General features: G+C 38.4%; 1 protein-coding gene across 3 annotated transcripts in view; it reads left to right on the forward strand.

The window, feature by feature from the left end:
* The first annotated feature begins 2,250 nt into the window (after window positions 1–2,250).
* TPD52L1 (TPD52 like 1) overlaps window positions 2,251–25,307 on the forward strand; it is a 28,322-nt gene continuing 5,265 nt past the window's right edge. Inside the window, exons 1-6 of one of the 3 annotated variants that reach the window (XM_081945591.1) lie at window positions 2,251–2,427; window positions 12,257–12,372; window positions 15,532–15,680; window positions 19,276–19,377; window positions 21,870–21,884; window positions 23,629–23,667. In XM_081945591.1, the coding sequence (XP_081801717.1) occupies window positions 2,409–2,427; window positions 12,257–12,372; window positions 15,532–15,680; window positions 19,276–19,377; window positions 21,870–21,884; window positions 23,629–23,667 (440 nt within the window). In that variant the 5' untranslated portion in view covers window positions 2,251–2,408. Of the gene's footprint in view, window positions 2,428–12,256; window positions 12,373–15,531; window positions 15,681–19,275; window positions 19,378–21,869; window positions 21,885–23,625; window positions 23,668–25,307 lie in introns of all 3 variants that reach the window. The other 2 variants (XM_081945592.1, XM_081945593.1) reach the window with 2 other exon arrangements.

A 25,307-nucleotide genomic window follows, 5' to 3' on the forward strand; every position in this document is an offset into this window, starting at 1 on the left:
AAGGCTATGCATGCTTTCGTGAAAAACAGGCCATTTTTGCTCATTTTTGGCTATCCCAACCCCCAGCACTCTGCAAGCCCCTCCAAGGCTATTCATGCCTTTTTTTAAAAGGGGGGGGGGCGTTTTTGGAAGGTTTGCAGAGTGCAAACACTTTTTTTTCTTTTTGGAAAGCTCTTTAACTGATTGATGAGAATTACATTGATCAAGTGCTGTGCCAGCAGAAACACCTACCTCTCTATTTCTCTCTATCTCGCTATCTCTCTCCCTCCCTCCCTCCCTACTCTCTCTCTCCCTATCTATCCACTGTATTTCTCTCTCTTTCTATTTCTCTCTCTATTCCTCTACCTACCTACCTACCTACACTCTATCTCTCTTTATCTCTATTTCTCTCTCTCTCTATCCCTTTATCTACCTACCTACCTAACTACTCTCTCTCCCTACCTATCTACTGTATTTCTCTCTATCCCTCTATCTACCTACCTACTTTTTTAAAAAAAATGCCTCTTCAAAACCTTGGTGCATCTTATATTCCGGTGCGTCAGACTCCCGAAAAATACAGTATATATGGTGTAGCATACAGGTTGATCAGATATTTTCTGTTTGTACTTCTTTAAAATAAATAAAGATTTATACTGCATTGTTCAAAACATGTCAAAGTATGGTCCTTAGTATCCAGATGGCTGCCACACTGCTAGGGTTTTAAAGAGCTTTGAAGACCTGACTGTTTATTTGGGCCTTTGGCAAAAATAATTGTGTTGTGTTGGTCCAATTCTTTTGTTCTTGTCTTCTGCTCTCTTGTTATTTTTAAGTTGCCTTTGTTTCTGTGTGTTATGTTTCTAAATAAATTTCTAAGTCTTTGCACTATGTTGCAATCACGTTTTCAATGAATCTTCCACAGTTGGTAATTTGCATCTCATTTCTAAGTATGGGAAACATCCACAACCTTTCTTTCTAAAATAATTTGCACATCATTTCTCTTTTGTGGCACAGAGGAAACTACTAACTATAAAAAGGGTCCACTCATCCAAGAAAGCCATTCATAATTCATAGGTAAATTCAGATTTAAAGCTAACCATTTCAGATGCCTAAAGTGAAGAACATTGGCTAGCTTAGAAAAAAAGAAGCTATGAAAAGAAAAATTATGACACCATATAAAGTTTGTAACTTGTTCTTTAACCTACTTGATCTTAGCTTTAAAAGTATTTGACTGTACAAAAGAAGTTAGAGGCCATATTTAAGGCAAACACTTATGCTATACTTACAAGATACCAATACAGTTAACTATGTACTACCAATACTACACTATAGTTTATATTTAGTAAACTGTAATATAGCATACTTGTTTGGGCGTTAGCATGATCCATCAATCCAGCCACTGTAGTTTTGTGAACCATGTTTTAGTATGATTTAGTATTAATAAGCTACCTAATTAATCATTTAATACTTACTGCATGTATGAACATCTGTTCCTTATATTCTGTTCAGCTGCTGAATCCCAATGGCCTAGATAGAAATTGATTTCTAGAAAGAGCTTAGATATACAATTTATGAAAAGGCAAGGCAATAACATTTGGGTATTTTTGCTGAAGAACTGCCACAGAGCAAGGAGGTAACTACATGCAAACAACAGCAGCAGCAGCAAATAAAACTTCAAACTGCCTAACAGATTTAAGATTGAAATAGCAGTAGCAATTCATATAACTGAGCAAGAGAAAGCTCCATGGAACAAAACTGCTCACTAAGCTCTTGAGTAGGTAAAGGCAGTGTTGAATTTAGATTTGGTGAGCCCCTTGTTAAAAAAGTCACACCATAAATGTGTGTGTCAAACTAGAACTTGTCATCCCCCCCCCCAATTGAAAACATGTACCTAATGTGAAAAATACAATTTTTTTCTGGGATCTGCTCTCAAAAGTTCTGTTCGTTGTAATCTCGAAATCAAGAGAGAATTTGGTCTCAAAATATTTATTGCAGTACACCTAAAAAGCCACGCGACATTGTACAAGCCAAACAAAAACCCCAACTCAACATTGAAATGTTGTGAGGCCCTTCAGATTGCAACATCCTAAATTGCAGTTTGCTTAGTTCATGCCTAAATCCGGCATCGGGTAAAGGAAGAAAAACAGATTTGCTTTCGAGAAACGCGTGACGATTTCCTCTGCCCCCCCCCCCCCAAAAAGCGTCCGCACAGGAAAAAAAAAACAATAAAATCCCAGAGGTCTTGTGGCGGAGCGGGCAAAAGGCCGACAGGTGGCGCTGCCTCATAGCACGGGCAAACGCGCCGAAGCCGGAGCCGCAGATGATCACCAGAAGCAGCAATCGCGGCGTTGAAGCGGGCGCGTTTTAGAAGCGGATCCCTCCGCTGGGTCTTCTCCGTGGCAAAGCGCTGCCGGTGAAGTGCCGGCGGGACGATGGAAACACAGGCGCAAGGTGCGTGGCTTAGCTGGTCCTACTGGGGAAGCCGCGCGCGTTTGTTTACATTCTTCTTGTCAGAGATTTCCAGCCTCTCTGTCGTCCGTCCGTCCCCTCCGCATTCGCTTTCCGCCTGGTGTTGTTTTTCGGAGGGAGGAGTGGGTGGCAACCCTCACCCAAAGCTTAGACCTCTTACTCTGGTTGCAATAAGCAGAGAAAGTTCTGAAAACAACTTTCCTCTTGCAAAACAATCGTAATCGATGAGAGAGAAAGACGCGGAGTTGTCGAATAAATCATTGCTTCTTTTCTGTGGCTCTTCGAAGGTTCGGAAGTAGAACCCGCTTCTTGTTTTAAGGTACATTTGGGGGGGGGGGGTGAGGTCCCTTGAATAGCTTAGTGCTGGGGATTTTTTAAAAGAAAGTTGAGAGTCCCGCAAGGCTCCGTCGGTTGCTCATGCCAAAGAACTACTAGCTTGAACCATAAGCAGTCCACTGATGGAAAAAAAAAACCTTGGAACTTGTTCTTCTGGGTCTCCTTCAGTCCAACCTAATGCCAGTTTTTTCGGCAGCAAGGACACGCTCTCGTTTGGCGCCGTGCAGCAGAAGCCCAAAGCCCTAAAATGGGGTGCTCCGTTACTTTTAAATCTCCCGTCAAGAGGCGCAGCCTGGTCAATACTGATTCTAATTCTTTGCTAATTAGATCCGATCGAAGCACTGAAAGGGCCATGGCAAAGCGCTGAGGACGCTCTCTCCCGTTGCAGTTTTCCCCTGAAAAGGCTCCGCGTATTCTTAAAACGTGCATTCAAATACAATCAAAGTTAATAAAACAACTCATTTTCTTCTTTATCACTTCGCGTTGTTGGGTTTTTTTTTGTCAGTTGCAAAGCAAAGCTCCTTTGTTGAGTTGGTGAATAGAATGCGACCCATTGTTTACCTAAGGTAAGGCTTTCTATGAGCATAGGAAAGGCCCTTACTTTAAAATTACCCTTTAAGTCTCCCCCACCCCATAATACCCCATGCATTATGGACTACAGCTTTGGTGTATTAAAGACAATTGTTTCCATAAGAGGTACTTACAACACTGTCTCTTAAGGAGTTTTGCTTGGATTGCGGAGTAACAGGTTTGGCAATAGAAAGTAAATGCCAGAATATCTCTTAAACTCTTTGTTCCTTGAACTGCTTGCTTCTTTTTGGTCAATGAACTTTATGAACCAGAGCTTACATTATTTGCTTTTTCTGTTTACATCCCTAATTTCATGCATTTTGTTCATAAATGCCTCTTATTATTGGAGAGAGATCTAGTTAAATTAGAGCTCTTCCATGGAGCATTTGTTTCGTAATGACCCCTGTCCTATTATAGAGACTATAATCTTCTTCTTGTGACTTCATTAGTTACATCAATATCACTTTCCAAACCTAAGAAATCATAGAGGAAGGCTTTTTATATGACTCTATTTTAAAGAGTGCGGTTCAGAAAATTTTAGCCAGTGCCAATTGCCATTTTGCATACATGCTTGAATATTTCTGAAAGAAACTAATTGTATAATGGTTTGCCAACTAATTTATTATAGGGATAATTTTACACTGCCATCTTGTGAGTAAAAAAATGAACATTGGAAACAAGTTTGCAAAACAAGAGAAGTTGTTTTAAGTGAATACATTCCCTCATTATTGCTTAGTTTTAATAAAGGGATTGAATGTAATTTTGCATAATATCACTGTTGAATAATTATTTATATTTCTACCAAGGGCTCGTTGTGCTGAGTGAGATTTCTTTTCAAGTAAAACATGCATTGCATCAAACTGAAAAAGTACCATTGATGCAGTTTAAACATGAATGTTTTGATAATGCATGTAATCTCAAATAATTGAAAAAAACTTGTTTCACTGTGTTTACCTCAGAGTCATTGTTAGTTGCAACTGTCAGCTTTCTAAAACTCATGGATTTGAGTGGGACTTGCTGGGAGAACATGCTTTGGGTGCAAACTTCTCAAATCAATCTTAGACTGTGATGTATAAACTGACATGATAGTGATCATCCAGAAAAAATCAGTTGCTAGTTTCTGGATGGGGTGGAGCCAGCATCTGGGTTCTGGATCCTCTAGAAAAGCCAGAGCCATTTTTTGGGCGCCTTCTCTCTGACAGGTTCAAAAAGCTTTTCCTCTCAAAATATTCACAGGTATGAGAGAGATTTGTGAGTGATCACACTTTTATTTTGGAGTTCTTCTCTGTGTGGCATTTAATTGATATTTATTAAGCTAAATAACTGATGATTAGGATACCTTCAGTTCACTTTTCTAATAGAAAGTTGCCAAAATGATTTCAATAGTTAAACTTTGTTGTGAAGGATTACCCAGAAATCATTTAATGCTTGTGCTGGCTGCTAATATGCTTCCCACACATTATGAGGTGTTAATGTAAAGCCTATAAAAGATTCTTTAAGGTTTATTGTTTTGAGTTATGAAAAGGTTGCAAGGAAAAGAAAACATTGTACAGTTCAGTGCCTCCTGAGGGAATAAGCATTTTGAAGCACCAGGCATTCTTCTGAAATCTTTTATAGAGTGTTGTGAAGGATTTTGAATAGTGATGAAAAGATTTTGAGCTGTGGGTTCTCAGTTTCTTGAATAATTCTTATTCAGACTTAACCATAATGGTATTTGGTTATCATTTTCACTTTCTACTCACTTAATATATGATATCCATCTAATATTGGAGGGTACTTCCAGAATAAAATAGCTTCCTTGCAAAAGATCATTAGAAATGGGTTCCAACATGTAATGAGTATATCTGCCTTTCCAGGAGTTGAATGTTCAGAACTCCTAATAGTCTATTTTTTAAAAAAACAGAATCAATAATTGAACAAACATTATTATTGATAATAGAGTTCAGAAGAACTGACTGATTTGGAAGGTGCATTGCTTAGAGAAGGGTGTCAAACAAAGTGGCATCACGTCATCACCTGTTGTATTGCAATTCCCCCCCCCCCTTTGCTAAACCGGGGGTGGGCCGGTCTCCTGTTTAGTGAAGGGTACGTGATCCACGAGTTTAACACCCCTGGCTTAGATGAAATAGTAGGAATACACATAACTTGCTGAGTCCAAGTTGATAACCTTTTGCATTGGTGACAAAGTTATCCAGATGAAAAAAAATCATCCACTCTTTTTAAGTATTAATAGCAATTGTCAAGGAACATTCAATCTATTGAATATAGTTTATGTTTTTAGGACAAATATACAAAGAGAGAACGAGAGAGATTACATCTCTAAATAATGTTAATTTAAGTAGAAAGGAATGTGGATTACAATCTCCAGAGTACATTACCAAATGGCAAAATATTGGTGGTGGTGGGGGATGTCCAAAGGGAGCAATTTTCTTGAACTTAGAAATTGTGTTTCTTAGGAATATATTAAAAACAGGTCATATTTCTTTTCTTCTATCCAGAGAGATCCTCTGATCAGACTGGAAAAATCAAGATGTCCCAAAGATGCTTTTTCAAGAGGCAACTAGACTTGCTTTTCTTCTAAGACTTTTCGCTTTTTATCCAAGAAGCTTCTTGAATAAGAAGCGAAAGGTCTTCAAATAAAAACAAAGTCCAACTGCTTCTTCAAAAAGTACCTTTGGGACAAGCATGACCTGGATCACTGAGATAGACAAAAATCAAGATTGCAGCCTCAACTATACAATCAGAGATCCACCCTTTTTACATACATACATGTAAATGTAGATAAACCATAACTTGGAATGCATGTAAAAAGGGAACAGGGCTTTGGATTGCATGGGTGTGACAGCTATCTTGAGTTTTTTAACACCATCCCTGTGGATACCCCTTCTCCACCCTCAATTAGTGACAAGTATTGGGCAGTGCTGCTATATGCCAGTGATTCAGCATTTCTGTCATTTATCCAAGTGGGCTTAGGAGAATTCTACAAGCTTTAATGGAATATTGTGCTTCATTACACTCAATGACTCCAAAACCACCACTATCCTCTTCTTGGGAGACCTAGTTGCATTAACCTCAGTGGTAAATCAGAAATAATCAATCTGAACAAGTTCCGGTTTTTAAATATCTTTGGCATAATTTCCCAACTTCCAGAAGCTAGAAGGAACAAATCAGATCCATCTTTGCCAAAGCTAACAGCAGTGTTAAGGCAATTCTAGGCTTTTTCCATTGTAAAGTGGGTAGATGCATGCTTGCCACCGCTGAGTTTTTAAAAGCTAAAATTATATCCCACATGTCCTACAGTCCTCCTATGCACATTTACAGTGAACTACAAGCCCCAAGACATTGTTCAGTCTTAAGTTTTTATGAGCACTTTTCCAAGCCCCCATGCTGGGTCTCAAATGCCTTAATCTGCATGGAAAGCTTTTGGAGGCGAGAGGCCACAGTTGCCTCCTCTTTTATGAGCTTTAACTTTTTGTTCTCTAATGGCTCACTGACCCTGTTAATTTTCCTTGATGAATTTTCATCAAGGTGGAAAGTGAAAACTCTTAGCTGACTTGTGTGGTTACAGCCTGTCTTTTTTCTACTTTCCCTGGATTTAAAGAAATCTGCCATGAAAAAGCTCTTGGAAAGTTTTCAATATCATGTGGCAGAGGGATTTGCGCACTTTAGCCAATCACCCAGTAGTAGGTTTCATTCCAAAACTACTTTATATTTCCAACAGCTTATTCATCCTTATTTATCCAGCACACTGCAGAGTGTTTACTTTTTCTCATTACAATGCTTTACCTTCTGCTGTACTAGAAGGAAGGTTCGTTCAGTAGAATCCCACTCACTAAGAAATGCAGCCCTTGTAACTTATATTTTCTTTTGTAATAATGTATGTCCTGGTAAATGGCAGAAGTCTTCATTTCCTGCTTGCAAAGAACCAAGAAGGAACCTATTGATTAATATGAGAAACAAAATGCTAGATTACAATGGACGCTGGCCTAATCCAGTATAGTTTATATTTGTAGACAAAATTATTGTGCATCTAAAACCTATTAGTGCTGAGTGAAATATAATAAAAAATACTATGTTTCTTTCTTATTTATTTGATGTATACCTCCATTCTTACCAATGAATAATACTCAAGGCAGCTAGCAGTAAAAAAAAGCCAAAAAACAAAAAAAATGCCTAATTAAATTTTGGATTCTTGTATTTCATAGAAAAATGTGAACTGATTATGTTTAAATCATTTCTGTTAACCTAGCTCATATGCTGTTTAATGTTTACTTCATTGGTTCAGCAAGCTTTGCCTAATTAGAACACAGTCCTGATCAGCTACATTACTTAGGGCCTTAGACCGGGTTGCGCCTTTGCGATCTCTCCTGTGGCAGCGACCCACCCGAGCTCCTTGGTATACCGAGGAGTTGAGGGTGATGAAGTGCCATAGGAGACGTCTAGAGAGCAGGTGGAGGTCCTCACACTCCGAATCTGATTGAACACAGGTAAGAGCCTATTTACGGACCTACCTTGTGGCATTGAGAGCGGCCAAACGTAGATATTGTGCCACTCTTATTGCGTCCGCTGATAACCACCCTGCCGCCCTGTTTAGGGTGACCCGCTCCCTCTTATCGCAGAGGACGCAGGGGGCACCCTTGCAGGGCAGAGCAGAGGAATTTGGGGAATATCTGCAGGACAAAGTCGCTCAGATCCGGAGCGGATGGGCCCCCTTCAGTGGACCAGACGGGCCGTCAACAGTGAGTCCTGTGAGACCATTCTGGGAGGAGTTTGATTCTGTTGCCCCCGAAGATTTGGACAGGTTGCGTGGACGGCTGCGACCCACCACATGTTTAATGGACCCGTGTCCCTCCTGGTTGGTACTGGGATCTTGGAAGGTGACTCGAGGCTGGCTTCTGGGCCTAGTGAATGCCTCATTGGGTGAGGGATCCTTACCAACTGCCTTGAAGGAGGCGGTGGTGAGGCCCTTACTTAAGAGGCCTTCACTTGACCCAACGGAGCTAGCTAATTATCGTCCAGTCTCCAACCTTCCCTTTTTAGCGAAGGTTGTCGAGAATGTGGTGGCGCAGCAGTTTCCACAACACCTTGACGAATCCGATTATCTAGACTCACGCCAGTCCGGCTTCCGACCCGGGCACAGCACGGAGACAGCCTTGGTCGCGTTGGTCGATGATCTCTGGAGGGCCAGAGATAGAGGTTGTTCCTCTATCCTGGTCCTATTAGACCTCTCGGCGGCTTTTGATACCATCGACCATGGTATCCTATTGCGCCGGTTGGAGGGGATAGGAGTCGGAGGTACCGTTTTGCGATGGTTCGGCTCCTACCTCTCCGACCGGAAGCAATGTGTGTTGACAGGGGGGCAGAGGTCGACCCTGAGGCCACTCACTTGTGGGGTGCCACAGGGGTCGGTCCTCTCGCCTCTCCTGTTCAACACATATGTGAAGCCGCTGGGTGAGATCATCCGTGGTTTGGGGGTTGAGTACCACCTGTACGCTGATGATACTCAGCTGTACATTTCAACCCCAAACCACCCCAACGAGGCTGTCGAAGTGATGTCCCGGTGTTTGGAAGCCGTCGGGGTCTGGATGGGGGACAACAGACTCAAACTCAACCCCTCCAAGACTGAGTGGCTGTGGCTACCGGCACCTCGGTTCAGCCAGCTGATTCCATCGCTGGCCATAGGGGGCGAACAATTGCCCCCTGTGGAACGGGCGCGCAATTTGGGCGTCCTCCTTGATGCCCGGCTGTCAATGGATGACCATGTGGCAGCCGTGGCAAGGGGGGCGTTCCACCAGGTTCACCTGGTGCGCCAATTGCGCCCCCTTCTGGACCGGGATGCCCTGCGCACGGTCACTCATGCGCTGGTGACGTCCCGCCTGGACTACTGCAACGCTCTCTACATGGGGCTGCACTTGGGACGCGCCCGGAGACTGCAGTTAGTTCAGAACGCAGCCGCGCGGGCTGTGATGGGGAGTACTAGGTACTCCCACGTAACACCTCTCCTGCGCGAGCTGCACTGGCTACCTGTGGTTTTTCGGGTGCGTTTCAAGGTCTTGATTACCATCTTTAAAGCGCTCCATGGCACAGGACCTAGTTACTTGCGGGATCGCATCCTCCCACACACATCCCTGCGGCCAATTCGCTCACACAGGGAGGGGCTTCTCCTGGTGCCGTCCACTAGGCAATGCCAGCGGGCGACACCAAGGAGTAGGGCCTTCTCTGTGATGGGCCCAACCCTCTGGAATGACCTCCCCCCCGACATCAGAACCACCACTGACTTCCGCTCCTTCCGGCAAAAATTGAAGACTCACCTGTTCCGATTAGCGGGCCTGGCATAATTACAACTGCTACCTCCTGGTAGACGTACTATTAACTGGTTATTTTAGGGGTATTGTTTTTAATTTAATTTGTGTGTTTCTTAGGGGTTTTAAAATTATATTTATATATACTGGCTAACTGTACAGTTCTTTTAACTCTATTTTTAACCTCCTCCATATTTAACTGTACATATTTAATTTTTCTATTTATTGTATTTTGATGTATTCTTTGCATGGACTGTACACCGCCCCGAGTCCCTTTTGGGAGAGGGGGCGGTCTAGAAGCACAGTAAATAAATAAATAAATAAATTACTGTGTGGTTTCTCTAAGCAACCAATAAATTTAGTAACAAGTCTCAAACTCCTTTGTCTATTTTTACTTGATTAAATTATTTGGATGCCATCAAGTTGGGCCCAGCCATTGGCAACTGTAAGAATCAATATCCATCATCTCAACCTGATCTGAAAACCTGTAGCTCTTCTAAGGGATAACACTGATCTCTTGATCCCACCCACACTTGTTGTCTTTCCTTTCTTCTACTTCCAAATCATACTTCTACTTCATCATACATTTGCATTACTTGCCCCCAAATTAGTTTCTGCATGCTACTCATCACTTCAAGGGATCAGTCAGTCTTTATTTAATCCAGGACTGATTGGTGGGTTCTTTTAGTAACTATTAATCCATTATTGAAAGCATCTGGGTTCCTTTTCTTTCTAAATACACAGCTTTTACAACTATCCATTGTTAGTGGGAAAATATTCCTTCATCTTCATTTTATCATCCTGATCTTTGTCATAGAAATATTCTTCTTGCATAATTTTGTTCACATTTACTGGTAGCTATTCCTGATCCAAGAAGACAATGCTGTCACTTCTTTGCCATGAACTACAGAGCTATTGCAAAAAAACCTGGGTAACTGGTAGATGGCAGCAGAGAGATGGAGATCAATTTGGGTTTACTCCTTCCCTCCTATGGATAATAGCACCATGAAGCCAGTTTGTTTCTATCCTTAGAAGTAAGAACTGACGTATCTTAATATTGACTCTTCTCTCCCAAAAATCTGTGTTCTGACAATCAATTGTGTTCTCTTTTAATTGTTCTTAAGAGCTGGTTCCATTTATATAGTTACTATTAGTCTGCTTGATCAGTTATAGGGAATTCGTCTTCTCACTGTTCTCAGTGTCTGGTTTATCATTGAAATAAAGTGGTGTTGACCAGAAAAAAGTGTTTTCAGAAGCATGATGTTGCTACATCCCTTTTAATATTAAACAACCATGCAGTAGCAGTTTGCTTTACAAGATCTATATTACTTTAAGGAGCAGAACAAGAAGTACAGTAACTTTGTATGATGTTGTTGCATATAATGACAGGAAATGATGTAATTGGCTTTAATTAACTTCCCTTAAGGTTGACATTTCAACCAGAATACACAAAGAAATGTGAAGGCATTTCGTACCAGTAACTACCTGAACTGAAAAGCTCTTTGGAAATTACACAGATGCTCTGTTTCCTTCCAAAGTTCCTTTGTTATTTCTTTTGAATATATTTTGTGCCATTTAAATCATCATAAGGTCTAAATTAATGAGCTGTACAAAGTAATGATTATGAGGGAAGGTTGTATATGTGATGTAGAAAAAATGAATTTTAGATCTGGCAGCAAGGAACTGAACATATGTTAGCTGGTCAGCATGTACTGTTCTCTGCAGAAAATTTGGATCCGATATATTACAGCATGTCTATAATCCTTTAAGCTTCATAAATTTTCACCATATCTCAAGAACCTTTGGTTCTATTTTTAAAATTATATTCAAGCCATCTATTATAAACTCTTCTTTATAATAAAGATGTCCAGTACATCGTCTTGAGTAAAGTAAGTCATAAAGTTAAATGAGTTGACAATCTATATGGAAAACTGGATATGAGAATTCTAAGAATAAGTCTTACCAGAGTTTGAGAATAATTACTGAATAGTCTTGAACAGCCTAATATATTTCAGATTGGTCACGGTCTCTATTAACACAAGGAGCATATACTGCACTGTAAATTACTTAAATTGCTTCTATTCATGTTATAAATTTACTTCCAGAAATCTGGATTTACATGCCTATTTATACTTTTAAGATTTATACACTAATGATTATTCCTTACAGCTAGACCTTGACTGACATCACCTCATTTACTGACCATTCAAAGTTCCAACAGCACTGGAAAAAGTGACGTGACCTTTTTCACATTTATGACCATTACCGTTTCCTCCCATGTGATCACCTTTTGTGACCTTATGGCTAGCAAACTCAATGGGGAAGCCAAATTCACTTAATAACCATGTTACTAACTTAACAACTGCAGTGATTCACTTAACAACTATGGTCAAGAAAGGTCATAAAATGGGGCAAAACTCACTTAACAAATGTCTCACTTAGCATCAGAAATTTTGGGTTCAGTTGTATCAGTAAGATGAGGACTACCTGTATTTGTGTTATCTTTGTGTCTCCTCATTATCACTTGTCCAGGGAGACCCAGGAATCAAGGTTTCTTTGAAGGAGCCCTTATGTTTTCACTCTTCTCTGTGTTATTTTCAAAGGTCTATTAGAAAAACAAACATTCCATGAGACAGATGAAGACACCATCACTGATGTTGATTTGACCAATGTGATTTCTGAAGAAGAGCGAGAAGAATTAAAAATTGAAGTAATCAAGGTAATTTTATTCGATCTTTATACATCATTTTAAATAAAAATATTCTATTTTTTTTAAGAATTCATTGCTTTTACTATTTTTTCACTTTTTATTATTTTTGGTCACTTGGTTGTGTGCAATTTCTGGATTATAATTACAAGCAGACCTGGTTAAAACAGAGTATTTGGATCATTAGGGTTTAGATTCAGGTCTGGATATGGGATCAAAATTGCAGTGGTTGCTCTTATCAAAGTTTATTGATAAACTTTGGTGCAACTGAGATAGAGCTATGTGGTTATCCCAATCCTCTTGGACACGATTAATCATGATATCGTCCTCCTAGATTATCTGTCAGAAAACGGGAGCTATTGTTAGTGGACCAGAGGAATGCCGTTGATATAGTTTACTTGGACTTCAGTAAGGCTTTTGATAAGGTAGACCATAACCTACTACTAGATAAAGTAGAAGAATGTGGGTTAGACAGCATCACCACCAGATGGATTGGTAACTGGCTGACCAACCGCACTCAACGTGTAGTTCTCAATGGAACTGCATCTACATGGAGGGAAGTATGCAATGGAGTACCCCAAGGCTCTGTTTTAGGCCCAGTACTCTTCAACATCTTCATCAATGATTTGGATGAGGGAATAAATGGGGAACTCATCAAATTTGCAGATGATACCAAGCTGGCAGGAATAGCCAACACTCCAGAAGATAGGCTTAAGATACAGAAGGATCTTGACAAACTTGAACATTGGGCACTATCTAATAAAATGAAATTCAATGGTGAAAAGAGTAAGGTTCTACATTTAGGCAACAAAAACGGAATGCACAGGTACAGTATAGGTGATACCTTACTCAGTAGTAGTAACTGTGAAAGGGATCTTGGAGTCCTAGTGGACAACCATTTAAATATGAGCCAGCAGTGTGCAGCAGCTGCCAAAAAAGCCAACACAGTTCTAGGCTGCATCAACAGAGGGATAGAATCAAGATCACGTGAAGTGTTAATACCACTTTATAATGCCTTGGTAAGGCCACACTTGGAATACTGCATTCAGTTCTGGTCGCCACGATGTAAAAAAGATGTGGAGACTCTAGAAAGAGTGCAGAGAAGAGCAACAAAGATGATTAGGGGACTGGAGACTAAAACATATGAAGAACGGTTGCAGGAACTGGGTATATTTAGCTTAAGAGAAAGAAGGACTAGGGGAGACATGATAGCATTATTCCAATATCTCAGAGGTTGCCACAAAGAAGAGGGAGTCAAACTATTCTCCAAAGCACCTGAGGGTAGAACAAGAAGCAATGGGTGGAAACTAATCAAGGAGAGAAGCAACTTAGAACTGAGGAGAAATTTCCTGACAGTGAGAACAATTAATCAGTGGAACAGCTTGCCTCCAGAAGTTGTGAATGCCCCAACACTGGAAGTCTTTAAGAAGATGTTGGATAGCTATTTGTCTGAAACGGTATAGGGTTTCCTGCCTAGGCAGGGGGTTGGACTAGAAGACCTCCAAGGTCCCTTCCAACTCTACTATTGTATTATTATTGTATTATTGTTCTTCAGTTGCCTACTTAAAAGTTCAGTTGGTCAGATTCAGCATATGTTTTGGTGGGGTGACACACAGTAGTTGGAGGAACCAGGTTTATCCATTCCTGGTCACTTGGTTATGTGTATCTGTATATTATTTATAAAATTGAGTCAAAATCAAAGAATTGTATGTTTAGCTCTATAAGATTTTATTCCCCAATGTTTTCTTCTCACCGATGTGAGGTGAGGTTAAGGCCTTTATCCTCAAAGCACATACCGCAGTGCAAATCATTTTGTAGTCTTCGTGATTGTGGAATCTAGGTCAATTCTGATCTTAGAACATTTATAACATTCAGATGCCATACTAGTTCATTGTTTCAGAGAAGTGCCTTGGAGATTTGCCTTCAGAAATACTTGAAACTTCTCCAAGTTTACTAATTTTCTGAAGAGTGAATGAATTTTTGCTTGTTTAGATTAGCGGTTACCCTTCCATTGGAAGCAATGGACATCTTGGTTCTCTGCACCTTTGCAAATAGTCAGTAGTTTAAGACATTTATTAAACATGATTACATTCTCCAAAAGTAATAAACACTGTAAATATTATACTCATACCAGATACTCTGTCTCCCCACCAACTGTACCATATTATAACACATTAAGTTGGGGCTACCAGATCAGGTTACAGAAATTAAATGACAAGCAGATTGCACCCTGAAGTTATTGCTCCAAGCTAGTGCTCATCTGGATTTTTGCAGGTCAGACTCGTAGATCTGGTTAAGCAGAATTCCTATCTATACCAGCTAGTTTTATTAAAACCCTAAATTTTGCATCCCATTCTTTCTCAGCTTAGATCTTTTTAAGACGCCTTCTTCTAACCATGCTGGTTTATAATGCATGAGCCAATTTTTTAATTGTTTATATAGACTGTCTTACCTAAATTCCCCAAACATCATTTCAAGAGACATGTGTATAAAGATCCCTGTATATAACAATCCATAGCTCACTAGTGCATGATTTCTGGATGTTTATAGAATATTTCCTTTAAATACATCAGTGATCAGCCTTTTTTCCCCCTCGATAGTTTAGGGCGGGTGTCAAACTTAAGGCCCGGGGCCCGGATCTGGCCCATGGGGTATTTAGATTTGGCCCATGGGGCCACCTTGGAAACAGAGAAGGACCGGCCCACAGTGCCTCTGCCAGCGAAAACGGAGCTTGGGAGCCTTTTTTTGCTGGCAGAGCCCTCGGCTCACCGCAGGCACCCCCTGGTTGGCCACACCTACCCAAGGTCAAACACAACCCTGATGCGGCCCTCAGTGTAATCGGGTTTGACACCCCTGGTTTAGGAGTTCCAAGACTATGGGTCCCTACCCTTTCGCCCCTAAATTAAGATTTTCATTGCTGAAATTCGCCATATTATGATGCATACTTTTAAAAATTATAATAAGCTATTTGACCACATCATTTCTGTATGAGTAGTCATATTCATTAATTTTGGAATTCTTTAAGTGAATATAAAAGCAATATATATTTGGTAGGTATCCAATTATTTGGCCTTATTGTACTTAAGGAAAGAGTGGTACTTAAAATTAATGGGCATGAAAAACAAGGAGTAATGATCCAAGCTTTTCCTTTGATTTATTTCTTATATGCAGCTAGAGGATGAAATTGCAACTTTACGCCAGGTTTTAGCAGCCAAAGAGAAGCACCTTGTGGAAATAAAGCAAAAGCTGGGCATCAATCTGATGAATGAGCTGAAGCAGAACTTCAGCAAAAGCTGGCATGATGTGCAAACTACTACTGCGTGAGTGCAAATTCACTCTCTTCTTTCCTGTAGCTATATAACTTGCATAGACATTCAATGAATACATCGTAGATAGATGGGCTTTTCTGAGTCCAAAGAGGTCTATATTTTAAAGACAGTACCAACAATTTAATGGATAGGAAATAAAAAAAATCACCATGAGATATTGCTTGCATCACTATTCAGTTTTTGCATTACGTCTCTACAAAGAAGCTAGTTTCATATACACTTTTGTAAAGCATGAGAGGCACCCAATTGATACACCAGACTTTGTTTTTCTTCAATTAGTCTTTATTAATTATAATGACCTATTGAAGTTTCTAGATTCATGAGCAGGTAAAGCATTTCCTTCTGCCTCTAAATGGTTTCAAACCTTTAATCAGCTACCCCAGTATTCATAATTTTAAAAAAAACAATTCATGCACCTCAAAACTTCTCTCTTCAAATTACTATTTTAGAAATGTTCATCGCAAATGTTAATATTCTGCAAACACTTAACTGCAGTACAAATAGTAAGGTTTAAATATGTTACATTCTTAGTTTCCTATTTAATCTAATCATCCACTTTCCATCACAAGATATAATTCTGATGATTAGTTTATTGTTGCCTAGAAACTTTTAAATGGATTAAGGCTCAGTTATTTAAGACTTTGAAATTAATTGAAAGGATCCTTCCTCGTGGGAGAACTTTCCTGCTTGCACACTGAGACTAATAAAATGATTTGAAAAGTTGGACACAAGAGGGCACTAGATGGCTATCTTGAAATAAGTGTCTGATATATGCATGTAAGAAGTTTTTAAATTATTCAATTTTATAGCAGAATCAGAAGATGTTATTGAAGAGGAACAATTCTGTTTCTTAAAACTGAAGTTGACTTAGAAGTGCATTTAAAAATTACAGCCTATGGGAAAAGGATGGAAATAATGGTTTACAAATTAAATTGGATGATGACTTAACATTACAAAAAGATAGACACCTAAAAAATCAGAAGAGTGTTGTGGAATACTATCCTATACTGGATTTGCAAAATGGTTTTGTTGACGTTATTCCTTAAAATTGGGAGTGGATTGATCAAAATTCATTAGAAGGAAACACAGCTGCCTAATTCTCAATGTTTATTTCTAGAGGTTCTGATCCAAATGTTTTTACTTATTTCAGGTTGCTTTCTAAATGTTTGAGTCATTGACAGTTATTTTGGGGTGCCCATTGACATAATCATGATCAAAGGGCACTCCATAATCACAGAGGATAAAGGTAATACAAACAAGACACTTTAGCAGGTTCTTTGTATTATTATTATTTGTTAGTATTCAATCCTGTTTCTCTTAATGATATACTTTTTAATTTCACTTTATTATTTTATTTCTCCATTCTTCTAGGTCACAGTTTTCATTTTAAGACTTAATAGAAAAAAAGAAATATATTGAATTTAATTATAATCAATGAACTGCATTTTACTGGGTTTGGTAAACCAACTGTATATAAATGCAAATAGATTGATGCCATCTGCTTGCTCAGTATTTTTACAAAGGGTCAGAGTAAAACAAAGAACAGTAGTAATAGTGTTTTAGTATGAGGGATGAGGTGGCTCAGTGGCTAAGATGCTGAGCTTGTCAATGAAGTCGGCAGTTCACTGGTTTGAATCCCTAGTGCTGTGCAATGGAGTGAGCTCCCGTTACTTGTTTCAGCTTCTGCCAACTTAGCAGTTCAAAAGCATGTAAAAATGCAAGTAGAAAAATAGGAGCCACCTTTGGTGGGAAGGTAAAAGCATTCCGTGCACCTTCGGTGTTTAGTCATGCCGGCCACATGACCACGGAGACGTCTTCGGACAGTGCTGGCTCTTTGGCTTTGAAACAGAGATGAGCATAGACCCCTAGAGTCAGGAACGACTAGCACATATGTGCGAAGGGAACTTTTACCTTTACCTTTATGAGCATATAAATTGTGAGATATGAATGAGCATACTCAGCAAATATAATTGACTAAAACTGACCTGCTGGTTTCTAGATTTTAAACAGTTTTGCAGCTGTACTGAAAAATGGAAACACAGAAAATTAAAGCATAACCTATAAACCAGTCGTGTAAATTTAAGAGGATTGTGATATGCATTGTGTGGGCTGTTTTAAGAGGAAAAGCAGAATTCCTTTCAATGTGAATCTGTTCAATCAACTCGGCAGTTAGTCAGCTGTAACTGAAATGGCTATTGGTGTTTTTTTTCCTATTGTAGTTGACATTTTAATTTTGAAATGATCAATGCAATAATCTTGATTAGCCATCAAATTTCCTAGCTATGTGCTAATTGTCACATTTTGGCATTCACTTTGCATACAAACAGAGATTCAGTTTGTTTGGTGAAAAACTTTTATCTCTATCTAACAAACTATGTGATAACTAGCACTAAATGACAATGATACAAAGGTAATCAAATCCAAGTCTGTTCTAACCAAGTTAACACCATCACCGTTACCCCACCCAGCTCCACCCACAACTCCATCCAGATGACACCCACCCACCATCACCAATCACCATGACCCACACCTCCAGCCACAGCCCCACTCAGTGTCATCATAGCCTCTTTCCTGATTAGCCACATCCGAGCAAAGAGTTACAGCAGAGTAGGCAGTAGCACCCGAAGTAGAAGAGCCACATGCAGCTACAGGCTCACTCCACATCAGAGAGGCAACATCAACGTCGCAGCGTTGAATGGTGGGCATGGTGATGGACAGGGTCCCTTGGATGGCAGCCTGAGGGCTGACAATAATTTTAACCAGTATAATGCTTTACCCATCTGTACAACACAGATCAATCTGGCTGATGTGCATCATTCCAATGAACTCTGATGGCCTGCCATGTACCTAGTGATACTTGGGGATGCATGATGTTGCTCACTCTTCAACCATTCACAAATTGCAGTATAAGACAGTAGAATTGTAGACTGTTTCTCTTTAGCTAAGTAATCACATTTTTACTGCCCTCCCCACTTCATTCATCAATATGTAATGGATAACTATCAACTAACATATTAAGGAAACTTAAGTTGTATATTATTTTAGTCAAAGGTCGTGAATCTCCTAAGGAAGTTGATGTTTAAGCTTCTTGATCTTTCTAGTTTAGAGCATATCTAGTAAAGATTGTAAGCTTTGAAAACCACTTGATAGTGTTTTGGAACGTGGGAGCAGAAGCACAGTGCTCTTAAATCTCTTAAAACAGTACTGTCTTTTTCAGTTTCCTGTGTGATTCTCAAAAAAGAATGTGGATGCTTTAATAAGTGACTCGTTAAAGCATTTATATCTTCATTGCAATTCATTAAAGTGATTATATTATTTTTGAAACTTGCATGGAAGAGCTGCTGTTAGCAATTTCAAACAATGCACAGCCATATTTAGGAGCATCATCATAATTTGAAAGAATGACTAACCCATTTTAGACATAGATACAACTCGTTCACCCTTTTTGTAACCCAGTTTGCACTTTGGCTCTCAATTCCTGTAATAGAATGTTGGCTTCTTGCTTTCAGTTTATGATATGCTGATACCTTAAGGGCACAAAAATGAATCTTGTTCTTAATTAGGATTGCTATTTACGCTACACTAGGTATAAGAAGACTCAAGAAACTCTAACTCAAGCAGGGCAAAAGGCCACAGCAGCTATCAACAATGTTGGAACAGTTATCAGCAAAAAGTTTGGAGATATGAGGTATGCCAGTATGGATTTAATTTAAAGGATGAAATTTAGTTCTTCCTGGTTATTCTTCAATTTACTAGCTTTGCAAAATTGAATCATAGTTAAATTAGCTTTCATTTTTCTTGTTTTATCGTAAAGTAAATTGCTACTTTATTAAGATACATTTCTGATTTAACTCCTAGAAAATTGGCAATGGAAACAAAGACCTTAAGTCCAGTTTGCTAATTCTTAGTAGTATATTTGTAGTTGGGCCACAAAAATTATATTAGCTTAATACTTTTCATGGATGGAATCTTAGAGGACAAGTATTTTGAAGAATAACTATTTATGGTGATTCTCAATCATCTAGGTCATGATTGTCCCAAAGGTGCTTTTTCAAAAGACAACTGGAGTTCAGTTCTGTCTTCAGTGCTTCAGAACTGAAGATGCTTCTTGGATGAGAAGTGAAACATCTTCAAGGAAAAAGCTAAGTCCATTGCCTTTAAAAAAAGCACCTTTGGCATGAAGAATAATGTTTACCTCCAAACTTTTAGAAATGCCACGTATAGTGATAACTGCACACATTCCTAAGCAATTAGAATGTTAGACCTTGTAAAATCGTCAGTATCTTCATCATTTTCACTGAACTGCTCCATGGTAGATCTTTTCAGTCAGAGTTGTCTTTCATAGAAAATCAGGTTTGATTATTAGACATTTTAAGGTTGAGCTGACTGATGAATCGCAAGGTGATCTGTTGCAGATTTATAAGCTTGTTAGGCAACTAGTTTTAATTTTGTATTTGCTTTGTTATTTATTGCCAAGGTTTTAGCAGTTTGGTAGGAATGAGGTGAAAGGCATTGGAGATAGGTCCGAGATGAAAGGATTAACAGCCTTTTTCAAAGAGATAGTTCCTAATTTTCAAAACAATAGCTGGCAGTAAAGCAAGTTGCCCAGGGCTTGATCTATATATTGCAAGTTATCTACCATCATCTTAAATGGGACATCCTATGTTGACTTTAATTTATATTGTTGGATCTGAGACTTCTCCAATTCAGTATTGAGGGTTGACACTTCTTCATCTTCAGCTCAAACAAAGCCAGTCTTGGGTAATTTTTGCCCATATTAGCTGTTGATTTTGCCCTAAATATGTGTGTTTCCCCCCACTTGAAAAAGAATTATTTGAATGATATAATATCTCTAATATAATTCCAACTAATAGTAGATACATTTTACCGTGGTTATTTGCCACTTGATAAATAATGTAGCACAAAATAGTTGTGTCTAATTTGTTCATAAAAAATAATAATGGAGATCTGATATTAATAGCAAGCTTTGAAAAAGTAAAGATAAATATGTCACATTAAAAGAATACATAAATATTCTTATATTAATGATAAAACTTTTTATAGCATCAGGTTCAGGAAATGATTTATTATATGCCATCAAATCAGTGTTGATTCTTAGTGATCACATAGTTTGATTTTCTCCATGTTTATCTCATCAGGGACTTAAGTTGATTCATTTTAAATCATCACTGTTTTCTGTTTCATTAGTTGACATAATTTAAGCCACTGAATTATATGTGCCAAATGTGCTGTCCAGCAAGTAAGCTCTGTCATTGAATGCTTTCATTTCTCACAGTGGAATTGGCTTGAAATTATCTTGCAAGTCCTGCTGAATTCCTGTTGGAAGCACAGCCAGATGTAGTTGATTAATTAATTCATTAATTAATCTAAGGTTTCTGTGCCATTCCATTCTAAATTGGCTCTGAGACAACAAATCTTGGTGATCCTAACTTATCCCATGCTTTTAATTTCACTTAATTTTATGCATACTTAACTGAAACTAACTGGTTCACCTATATATTTATGTTGCATATGTTGCAACTTATTTGATGTATAGATACAATATTGTTGATTTAAGGGATGACAATGCATCCTGAGCTAAGACATTCTTCTTTTGGTATTTAATTACCAGAGCTGATGATGATAATAATGGTCTATTAAATTTCTGCTCTCTAAAAGAGCTATGTTTAAGGAGTATTAAATTATTCTGAACATTGCAAACTCCAATGAAACAGACACAAATTATATGTAATGTTACAGTTTGACTCCTAGCCCCCTCTGGGAAAAAGTTTGCAAAATCATGTTCTTATTAGAAACATATTTGAGATTGCAAATATTGATAGTTATAGGATTGTATAAAGCATTGGAAAGGGGAGCTAAGCAGAATTCTACAAATTAGGTATCACTTTTCAAAGTCTGAAAGCATCTGGGTGGTACATTGACCCTGGTTGGAACGGATGGAAGAGTATTCATTCATTCATTCATTCAGCTGGTGCTTTGCATGTACTAACATACTTCATGAAGCAACATTTTCACATGCTTTCTGGTCATGAACAAATACTGTAAATATTGTTCAATCTCTCTTGGCACTGAATAGACTATGTTGGGTTTTGAAAGCACTTCCATAGCTATATACCCATGCTTAATTCTTCCTGATTTTTCCTTATGCTGCTGATCCAGGTCACATTCCCTTGGGTAAGGTTACTATATGTTGCTACTACTTCTTGTTTTCTCTCTGTCTCTCAGTTTCTTATTTGTAAGCCATCAATTGTGCATCAAGGAAACTTTGAAATTATATTTAGAATGCCATATATATCAATGGATAAACCAAGAATTTTAGATGGCAAAATACACCCCAAAAATTGCTTTGGCTTATCTGTGGATAGACTTATCCATGAGTATATGTAGTAATACTTTTTAAAACACACCATATTTCCCATACATACCTGTGGATAAATCCACCTGCAGATAAACATATCCTAACTTTTTGAACCAAAATACCATGAAAAATGCAAGTTGGCTTACTTGGTACATACATACTGTAAATATTTGGCAGTGTTTCTTCTTATAACAATGCTTTCCCTCCTTTAAGGAGAGAGGTTATTATTTATTTATTTATTTATTTATTTTATTGAACTTATTAGTCGCCCCCTCTCCCCACAGGGACTCGGGGCGACGTACAGAGCAATAATCAAGATAGCACCATAAAATCGTGCAGAGGAGGTAAAAATAAGTCCATAAATAAGCATACTTACAAAGTTTAAAACCCCAAAAATATTAAAAACAAAATTTCCCATTGTAAAATGACCTGGGGTGGCAAGATAGTAACGTTATGCCAGGCCGGCTTGACAAAACAGGTAGGTCTTCAGCTTATTGCTTTAACTAAAATATTTTTTTCAATATATAGCTAGATTAAACAGTATAGATATTGCTAAGGACTGGAAAAATATCTGCAAACATTATTGAGGAAGTTGCTAATATGATATGATACTTATGAAAATGTAAAACTTTAAACTATAGGTAGCACTTCCAAAGTAAACAGGCATGTATTGGTCTAAGTATAAATATCCATGATGCTCTCAATTATAGCTTGGCACTTTCCAGCTGCTGAAAGCTGGTTTCTTTCTGAAAAATGGAAACAATTGAGTTAGCTCTAAATCTGTCCTGTTTCCCATTTTTAGAATATTTATGAGCAGGATGTGGCCAAATTGTATTGATTTGAATAGGAGGTAGCTTTGTCTTCTGTCTGCTCCTTATTGTTGCAGTGTTTTTTTAAAAGAGGGTTAGACACAAGAAGTGTTTCCCCTTCCTCCTTCTCCTCTTCCTCTTCCTCCCCTTTGACAAAAGACTACATGAACTTTCATAGATATAAGTAAAAATCCAGGTAGCAAGGTCTTTAAAATAGAGCCCTTTTAGAGACAGGAGTTTTACTTTTCAGTCCCCTAAAAGACTGTATTTATTAAAGGCAAGCATTAACCGAAGAACTATTCATCTTATCTTAGAAGTAATGCATTATCAACCTTAACCAACTGAATGCAAGTGAATAAAGTATTTCCTGGTTTAGAACTATTGCTCTTCTTCTCGTTAGTATCTTAATCATTCCCTTCCTTCCTGCTGTTGTTATTGACAGTCCCTAAACTACTCCTGATAGGCACAATTAGAATGTTATACTGTACTAACCCCATCTAGCTGTAGTCCATCAATTAAAGCCAAATGAAGTAGATTTAAAGTGTCACCACGGAAGATCTTCCATTAGAATCTGACAGTGGAGTGTTATATTTTAGCGAGATTCCAAAGTAGCATTTCATCAGTGAGAGTGCTCTTAGAATATAAACTACAATAGTCTACTGCTAGATGCGATTAATGTGAAATCAATATAGCTGCAAACCTGTAATTGCTGTGTATTTTCTCTTTTTTTTTTCATGCTTTTGCAAAGCAGGTATTCTATCCGTCATTCCATGAGTATGCCTGCTATGAGGTAACTATGGTTATATATCCAATGGTATTGTAATTAGAAAAATATTTAATCCTACAACTTTTATATTGAATATTAGAAATGTTTTGCATAATTGTATTTTCCATTTTTTCCTGATACTTTTTTATTTTTTTATTTTTTAAAAGATTTTTTTTGGTTTTTAAACATTTATAGGGAAAGGTTAAAAAGTTACATAGAAAATTTTGGCAGCTCCCGTGCTAGTGGTAGAAATCCCCCCAAATCTCACAATTTTTACAATGTTAAAAATAACGTATAAAAGATAAGCATAAACAGAATCTTGTTTTACATTATGTCAACCATATGTTCAATCATCTCTTTCTTTGTCACTTTCTAGTATATCAACAATTACCATAGTATTTCAAATACATTTATTTTTGTGACCTGAGCCTTTTCGATATTGCTCCCTCCTCCCTGTCCCCAGATGGAGCCACACACACCCCTTCATATCTTGCACATTACTACCTTTTTCACCACCTCCCCTATTTTTGTCCTCTAGGAGAGAACTATGTTTTTTAACGAAGGCTTCTGCCTCCTCCACTGTATTAATTCTAATTCTATTTCTCTCGCAAAAAATCAACATTCCCTCTGGCAATAACCATCTAAACCAAACTCCTTTATTGTATAATTTCTTTGATAAGGAGGAATACTTCCTCCTTTTTTCCCTTATTTTTTTCAGAATTTGCTTAAGAATGGTGATTTCTTTATCTTTATATTTTAATGGTCCCTCCCTTTAGGCCCCTAGCACCTCATCCCTCGTGGTCCTCCTAAGAAACTTAACATGTACCTCCCTTGGAACATTGTGTGTTCTAGCATATGCTGAATTAATCCTATAAACCAGATCCATATCCCACCACAACTGTTCTTTATTTCTCTTAATATATTCTGCTAAAATTGTACTCATAATATCCTTAAGATCTTCATTTTCTGTCTCTGGTAGGTTCTGGAATCTGAGAAAAAAGGACATTCTTTCAAGTTCTATTTTTGCCATAAAATTTTCCAGTTCTAAATTTCCCTTCCGGACTGCCTTAACCTCCTCCCCCAATCCAGCTGCCCCCTCCTCCAACACCCCAATTCTTTGTTTATTTTCTGTTATATGATGTTGTATACCTCTGAGTTAATCTTTGAGATCTGTCACCTCTTTTTTCAACTCATTTTGACCCCTCATAATTTCCTGAAACATTTGGTTAACAGATAGTTCTTTTGAGCTCTCTCCAGTCCCTTCTTGGTGTAACAATGAAGTAATTTTCATCTGTTGCATGCTTGGGCTGGAGGTGGCAGAAGCAGGCACCGAGAATGACTTGCCCATTGGTGGTTTTTTGGGCCCCATTTATCTGCTTTCAGGGATGATAAGTCTTTTACAAAGAAAATGGCGTCAGAGGAGCGCGCAGCTATGCCAGTCCAAGGCGGCAGGCAAATCCAAAAATGAAAAGTTAGTTCTTCACAGTTCCAAGGCACAGAGGTAAACCAGAAAGAGGAAAAGTCAAATAGTCAAAATTAATCAGGAAGCCCACGTAACAGGAGAGGTCCAGAGCACCTTCAGAGGGGGTATTAAGACAATTACCAGAGATTTTTTTTTCCAAAGGTAGTTTCAAAAGGCAGACTTCATTTATAAGTACGAAGAC

This window comes from Natrix helvetica, assembly GCF_964273705.1.
Source record: "Natrix helvetica genome assembly, chromosome: 2".
In the NCBI taxonomy this organism is placed as follows: domain Eukaryota; kingdom Metazoa; phylum Chordata; class Lepidosauria; order Squamata; family Natricidae; genus Natrix; species Natrix helvetica.